The sequence below is a fragment of the Mustela nigripes genome, chromosome 1, assembly GCF_022355385.1.
Source record: "Mustela nigripes isolate SB6536 chromosome 1, MUSNIG.SB6536, whole genome shotgun sequence".
Taxonomy (NCBI): domain Eukaryota; kingdom Metazoa; phylum Chordata; class Mammalia; order Carnivora; family Mustelidae; genus Mustela; species Mustela nigripes.
This window is the reverse complement of record NC_081557.1, coordinates 244,344,264-244,351,726: the sequence shown is the minus strand read 5'-3', so window position 1 is coordinate 244,351,726 and position 7,463 is coordinate 244,344,264. Positions and strand designations below refer to the sequence as shown.

The 7,463-nt window shown below is 53.9% G+C and overlaps 1 protein-coding gene across 1 annotated transcript; it reads right to left on the bottom strand.

Annotated features, from left to right (window-relative positions):
* Positions 1–870: 870 nt before the first annotated feature.
* On the bottom strand, positions 871–5,543 carry RASL11B (RAS like family 11 member B). Its single transcript, XM_059383874.1, has 4 exons — positions 5,188–5,543; positions 4,477–4,533; positions 3,181–3,257; positions 871–2,383 (listed from the first exon to the last, which is right to left on the bottom strand). The coding sequence occupies exons 1-4, from the start codon at positions 5,330–5,332 to the stop codon at positions 1,913–1,915; spliced, it is 750 nt and encodes a 249-aa protein (XP_059239857.1). The 5' UTR covers positions 5,333–5,543; the 3' UTR covers positions 871–1,912.
* Positions 5,544–7,463: the final 1,920 nt, after the last annotated feature.

The following is a 7,463-nucleotide window of genomic DNA, read 5'->3' as shown; positions in this document are numbered from 1 at the left end:
CTCACTAGCCGGACATTCGGACTGCTGCCCTTGGTCCCGTGCCCCCGCGTATGCGGCAAGCGGTACCCTGTGTACGAAACATCAAGAAATAACACTGCAGTCAGAAGACCTTGATTCCTGTCCTTAGTGTGAACTTGAAAACCTCACTCTGAACTCAGAGCCTGTTCTCCTCCCCTGTAAGTGGCAGGATTTCCTCCCTCCTCTCCTTCCAGGGTTATCCCGAGGCCTAAAGGAGATCCAAGTGCACAAAAGCCCTCCTCTAAGGTGTCATTCTTTGCTCATGATGATGGGTCTCATGTGGTCCGCGTGGAAGGATGCGGGAGGCCCGGCTGCTTTGAACACACCGTGCTACACGGGAGCGGCTCCTGAACGGCCCCCCATCAACAGCTCCCAGTGAGAATAGAGTCCACCTTTGGAAGGCCGCCTACCCCAAGAGGTGAGCCAATAAACCACATGGATGGAGAGAAGCAGCCATCTTGGACAGAAGCATTATCTTCAAGGCTCAGCTGAGAGAGGTCTTCACAGCAGAAGACGGAGAGCCAGACATCTGTCTTGGCTTTACCTGGAGGATCCTGAAGGGAATGGAGAGGAGAGGCACTACTCTTGAATATAAAGCAGCAAAGTAGGATTCACAGCGCTCACAGGCAGGAGCCCGAGGGGGGGGCTTTGACAAGTGAGTTAGCTCATTGGTAAGCCTGTCTCCTCACCTGTGAAAGGCGGACGAGAGAACACACCTCTTTGGTCTGCCCTGGGAGCCTGAGGAAGGCATGGCGCCTGAAGCCGAGCGACCAAGAAGTACTGGACGCCGAGCAACACTTCGTGTGAGGGACAGAATGCGAACACTTCAATGAAGACCAAGTCAGGCCTCTGCTCTTTTAAAATGACGTTTATTGTACATAAAATAAATTAATTACAGTTTAAGCCAAATCACGAGTGGCTTTTTAAAGTGCATTGTCGGGGATTTGGTGGTGGCCCCTCTATCTGTTCGCTTGCGGTAGGACCGTGTTTTCATATTTAAGCCACGACTCGGCCAGGCCTAGGAAATGACCCAACGTCATCGCTGTGAACCTTTTACACAAATCACACCAAAGTCAATGAACACGGCTTTTTCTTTTTTTCTTGTACCTGATGCAAGAGTTTAAAAAAAAAACAAAAACGATACCGTCTCACAATTACCCAAAGGCTGGGGCTCAAGGGTTTGAGAGGTCAACCGTTTAACACGTGCTGGACTAGACATAACCATCCGGGTCAGGAAGGGCGTTGCGCCTTCCTGTGGGCACTACACGCTTACAGATGTCTGTCTGTCTACATCACATCTGGCCCATAAACCCCGCCCTTTTGGGGGGCAAGGGGGCAAGAAATTTCCTCCTTGTTCCTTAAAGAAAGCTGGGTATCCTTCAGGTTAGAAAGGCATTCTGTCACGACCGGTGTTCCGGAGATGCAAATCGGATGAGTAAGAGAAAAAGCAGTTCTTCTTCTGGGGGGGGGGGGGGGGGGGGGGGGAAGGGAAAAGAAAGAAAGAGAAGAAACGGGACAGCCTTTGAGTGCCGACTCTGTGCTCTCGTGCCCGTCGGCCGCACACCCAGTCCGCCGCTGAAACGACCACTGACTGTCATTGACAAGGTCAGGAACAAACTCCAAAGTGATTCTGCCGCCCTCCCCATCTCGGAAGGAAAAGACACCCAGTCCGGGTCATGGTCTAAAGCGGCTCAGCAGGCTCGCTCTCAAGCCTCCGCGGTTCCGTCCCCTGCTCAGAACGCGGCTTTTCTGCAGCAGTTCCACAGGCCCTCCTGGCCCCTCGGCTCCGGCCCTTTCTGGAACCACGAACTCCTGCCAGCATTCAACGTTCCTGCCCCGGAAGGACCTCGGGCCCCCTTCCCGGGAAGACCAAACCCCCGCGGACAGCCCCGCTTCAGACGGAGGTGACTGTCCTCACTTTGGCCGAGAGGGCTTGCTTGAACCTCCTCTTCAGGTCCTGCATGTTGGGGGACTTGGGCCGGGGGATGAGGGAGGTGCGCCGCTTCTCCGGCGTGCTGCTGGGCTGCTGTTTGTGACTCACTTCCTTGCACAGCACGTGGAAGGCGTTGTAGACGTCGTTGTAGTTCTCGCTGACGGACACCTCGTAGAAGGAGCAGCCCAGCACGCCTGCCAGCTGCAGTCCCAGCTGGGGGTCCACCTGCTTGACGTGCAGCAGGTCCGCTTTGTTGGCCACGACCACCACCGGCAGCCGGCTGCCCAGGTGCAGCTGCTGGACGTGCTGGTGGAGCTGGCCGATGAGTTCATAGCTCTTGTAGTCGGTGACCGAGAACACGATCACCACAGCATCGGCCCAGCGAATGCATCTGTTCAGCTGTTCGCCGCAGCTCAGGCCGTTCTCGTGGACCTGCAAGAGGTTGGGGGCGGGGGGTGAGGTGCACGCCGGGGTGGGGGCACGTGGAGAGCCCCTGGCTCTGCCACACCGCCAGGTCTAAGGGGCCCGCGGCAGTAATGCGGGGTCTCAGGCCATAAACCAGCTAGCTCCCCACATGCTTCGGCTTTCTGGACAGCATGTTGATCCAGCTGCATGGAGTTGGAATAAATAATAGTGCAGCTCCCCACATGCCACTGGAAAATTGACCTGCAGAGAACTCCACGCGGAGAGACTTTGTAGTTGCACAAAATGGGAAATTAACTGGCTAGACAGTACGTCTGAGGCAGGGAAGATAGGAGCTGGAAGCATTTAAACCTGGATAACCGCCCAGTTCAAGAGGGAAAAAAAACACACACAGACACCAGCAGGGCTCTTTTGTCTACAGAGGAACTTTCCACAATATTAAAGTGATCCCACGGACTTCAAGACTGTACCTAAATGGCTGGTTTTTCAGGGCCAAATACACGAAGGTAAAAACTGATCGTTTTAACTAAGGCAAGGCAACCGTGCCAATTCCGTGTGGGTTTGGTTTGGTCTCTCCTGCCGGGTAGAACCCTCCTACGATTTCTGTCCTCAGCCACATCCCCCAAAAGAAGCCCGGCAAAGACTGATCAATAGCCAAAGACAACCCAAGTGACAAGCAACGTGTACAAGCCTAGTCTTACCTCCCTCAAATTTCCCTCCTCTTCAGCAAAACGCGTTATTCTGAGAACAACTGAACAATTCCATAGCCGAGGAGGACTATAGTCACGAATCTCAGAGCTTCTTACCTGAACACCTGGAGTGTCTTGAACTTGAATAGCCAGGGTTTCACCTTCTATTTGCACTTGTCTGGTGTAGAGATTACCTATAAAGAGCGGGGGGGGCGGAATATATATATATATATATATATATATATATACACATATACACATACATACACACTCACATACAGTTTTTCCTCCTTGTACAACTTTGAAAACATAGTGGGATTTTTTTTAAGTAGGAAAAAATATGCAACCTGAACCAATGCACACAAATAAGCTATAGTTTATTCTACTTAATGAGCATATTTCAGCTGCTTTTTTTTTTTTTTTAAACAACTGCAATTCGAACCCCAGATTAGGGCATTTATTAAAACCAAGGCACGGTTTGCAAGTTTGTGGAGACTGACTTAGCTCATTTTAAATGGATCTCCCATATTTAGAGTATTTCCTTGAAGTAAATTTTCTTGTTCAGCATGCATGGCCGTTTGTTTTAATTTAGTACTTCATTACTCTCTGACATCCACTTAGTCATTAGGTATTAACAACTTGGTAGGCAAATATTGCTAGTAAATACACAGCCAATGTCATCAGTTGGAATAAAAATGTGATACCATGTTAGCCAGATCTACATCAAAGCAAAAGACTGTCATGCCTTATCTCGGGATGGTTTATAGAGCACATTTCAAATAATCCCCTTAGGTACTAAATATGGCCTAAGGATTTAAGCAATTTGCTAACAGAGCATAGGTAGAAAGCCCTTAAGCCTCCCCGGTGGCCATCTTTAATCACAGAGATTGAAATAGTGTCTTCTCGTTTATTTGGGAGCTCCCCTCCTCAAATTCTACCATCTAGTTATTTTTGTCTTTGTTAAGAAAAGAGAACTTTAGGTTTACAACAGCTCTCCTTTGGCCTCTGCTTTAAAAGGTCACCTCTGAAAGGCGGCCAACAGAGAGGGAGAGGGGTGGGGGGAGGAGCTGACCATCTTTTTTTTTTTTTTTTTTTTATGACTTTTGCAGGAGTGTTTTGAAGGGAGAGGCTCTTGAGTACAAAGGGTGCTTCCAACTGGGGTCCCTATAGTTAAAACATACCAAGGAGAATACTTTCAGGCACTTGATAAAATGATGAATGGGCTAGGAATGGAATGAGGCCAGATGGCAGTTATGGGAACGGGGGAGCAGGGGAGGGGCAGGCAAAGTTGGAAGTGGCAGGATCCTGATGCTCAGACTGTCCTGTGAGGGAGGCTCCCTGGGAGAGCCTGGAAAATGGTTAAGGGCAGTACTGTGCTAGCTGAGCACACTCGTCCCAAACGCGCCCCCTCACCTGCATTTCTTTCATAGTCACCAATGAACCGCTTGGTGAGGAACCGGACCACCAGAGCTGTAGGGCAGAAAAGAGAAAGGAGAGAGAGTTAACTCTGGCATAAGAAGTCCTAATCGGTGTCCACCCCACCCCCAGCCTGGGAAACCACTCCGGCAGAGAAAGCAAGCCGGGCAGCCACCAAGTCAAATTCCTACCCTGCAGCTCCTTGACCCTTCTTCCAGACACAACGGAGAGAGGGGTAGAAGGCGTCCAAGGCCTCGTGAATTATGGCTCTGTCCAGCTGGAAGGGTCATTTGGCTCACCCCCCTCCTCTGAGCCCGGCTGAGCCACACCTAAGGCTTCCAGGAGACAAAGGTCTTTCTGAACCTTAAAGACCTCCAGGAGGGGTTCCGTTCCCTAAGTGCCCCTTCTGTTCCAGGCACCGCCAGACAGACTCAAGAACCCCAAAGTTCTAATCCCAGTTGCCCCGGCGGTGCCCCGGAGGAGGCTTGGTCCTCCTGGGGTCCCCGTTTTCCTCATCTGTTGAAGAAGGGGCTTGGAGGCGATGCTGGCTCAGGCCCTCGCCGAGGGGCAGCGGATCAGTAGGAGGGCACGGGAGGCCAGCTGCCCTCCCGCCTCTCCCCCACGCCTCGCTCACACGCAGCCCCCAGCGAGGCCGTCCACGCCCAGCCCCAGGGACGGAGGCGTTCTGGCCCGAGGGCTAGGACTCACCGGTCTTGCCCACGCCGCTGGCCCCCACCACGGCGATCTTGACCAGGCGGCGGCCGGCCGCCCCCAGGCAGCAGTCGGCGGCGGCGGCGGCGCTGCCCGGCGCGGGGTACTCGGCGATGGTGCACATGTTCTGAATGAGGCGCATCGCCGCTCGGGCCGGGGCTGCACCACGCGGGACGCTACCTGCGGGGCGGGACCACTGCTGGGCTGCGCGGGAGCGGGTGGGAGAACCCGGCCGGAGGGGTCCCCGGTTAAAAAAAAAAAAAAAAAAAAAAAAAAGGCTCGGGAGCGCGGCTGCGTGGCAACCCGGACTAACAGGGGCTCGGGCTCGGACTCTGGCTCGGGACTGGGACTGCAGTCGGGCTGCGCGCGCGCTGTTTTCTCCGGGGCTGGCCCCGCCCCCTGCCCCCCGCGGCCAATCCCGAGGCGCCCCGCGAAAGGCTCCGCCCCCGGCGCCGCTCGGCGCGCGCCGCGCCCCTGGGGGCACCCGGAGGCCGTGCGGGGCCCCGTGAGGCGCGGGGAAAGTGGGGCTGCCCGCCGGAGAGGGGCAGCGTGTGGGCGCGAGCCGAAAGCGCAGCCAGCGGCGGGCGCGGGTGCCGCCCGCTGAGCGGGCACGCGGCCGAGGCTGTGGCCGTGGGGTTGGGGGCGCCTCGGGTTCCCGGAAGCGGGGCTTCGGCCTTAAGGCGGGCGTGGGACCGGCGGCGGCGGCCGGGGCCTGGAGGGTGGGTGCCCTCGGGGTCGGGAGCGCGCGACCTGCTGCCCGGCTTACGCCCATCTCCTTCGTTGGGACTTGACTGCCGTGGCCTGAGTGCCCCCGATCGTAGATCTGGCTACGAAGGCCATCAGTGCCACAGACCCCATATCCACTGAGCTGTGACAACTCACTTTGGGGCAAAGTAGTGTCCCCCGTGTTCTAGACGCACGTCCTCGGCCTCCGGCGCGCGGGGCCGCAGACCGGTCAGCCTCCGACCAGCTCGCAGGGACGCGCAGGCCGGGTGGGTGTACTGCGCACTCCGGCGAATCACTAGTAATTATAGAACAAGCTTTCTCGCGCCTCACACACAGTCACACCTCCTCTGTGAGCTGTGAAAGGGCAAGAAAACAGTTACCCCGGCTGTCTCTGGGTGCTGACCGGCCTGGGAGTCAGGAACCGGGAAGGGTCCGCAGCACTCCGCTTCTGGTTCCAAGAAATGGCAAGACTCAGTGAAGTGACTTGATGCTGTGGGCTCGCACTCACAAAATCCCCAAATCCTGCCCCTTGGGGTCTCCTTAGGGAAAGGCTTCTGCGGCAGACCCCATCCAAGCAACGTTCTGTAGCTGGAACTGACTGCAGCGTGCGTCAGGGGACGCGGGCTAACCACTCCCCACGCCCCCATCCCAACCCCCCACACCCCCATCCCAACCCCCCACACCCCCATCCCAACCCCACCCTTCTAACTTGGGGCCCCCACGTGTTCCGGAGGCTTTTATCCTGGGGGGGGGGGAGGGGAATGGCAATCGATACTGTAAAGGCTGAAATATAAAAAGGTGAAATAAACCGATTCCCTTATCCATGCCTGTCAGGCATCTAGTTTGTCTCCCCCTGAGGCTGTGAACTTAACTGACCAAGTAACTGACAGAATTTATGAGGCTGACCCAGTTGCTACCCTGTTGCCTATCAATTTAGGTGTCTGTAGAAACTCAAGGGGGAGATAGTAGGGTTATCTCAAACTTTGTTTGAGACTTGGTAGCTAGCAACATAATTAGCAAGGCGCACAAACAACCTTGGCAATAAACATAAAAGGTTGACTTCTAGGAAGATCGCAAACATGAAATAAACTTAGCCACTTGAGTCAGAAGGAAAAAAAGAGCATTTCCAATAGGCACCATGTCTTTCTATGTGGGAACAATCAAACTAGAATTTTGTTCTTCCATAAAATCAAACTTAGCAAGACTGTAATTACAGGTAATCATGTTCTTTTAACCCCCCCCCCCCCCCAAAAGCCTGTAATTCCATGATGCTTACATAGTAAAATAATTTTGTAGTCGAAAGTTTTTAACTGCTTTGTACATACACACACACACACACACACACACACACACTCATACACAGACATGACAACAGTTGTCAGGGCAATTTTGCTTGGAATCATTTTTGCTTCTGGAGCTTGATTTTCATGACCATGAGCCCGTACTAAGCCTATGATTTTTCTGTCTGAAAAATCACACACACAGGCTGAATTTGGCATTCCTATTTTAGGTCTAAATTATCTGGCTGTGCTTTAAAAAAAAAAAAA

Excerpts from the sequence above, each read along its gene's own strand:
- RASL11B (XM_059383874.1), bottom strand. The coding sequence starts at position 5,332 with ATGCGCCTCATTCAGAACATGTGCACCATCGCCGAGTACCCCGCGCCG. Across the intron at positions 3,258-4,476 it reads TGACTATGAAAGAAATGCAG|GTAATCTCTACACCAGACAA; the intron begins GTGAGGGGGCGC and ends CGCTCTTTATAG. Across the intron at positions 2,384-3,180 it reads AAGACACTCCAGGTGTTCAG|GTCCACGAGAACGGCCTGAG; the intron begins GTAAGAAGCTCT and ends AACCTCTTGCAG.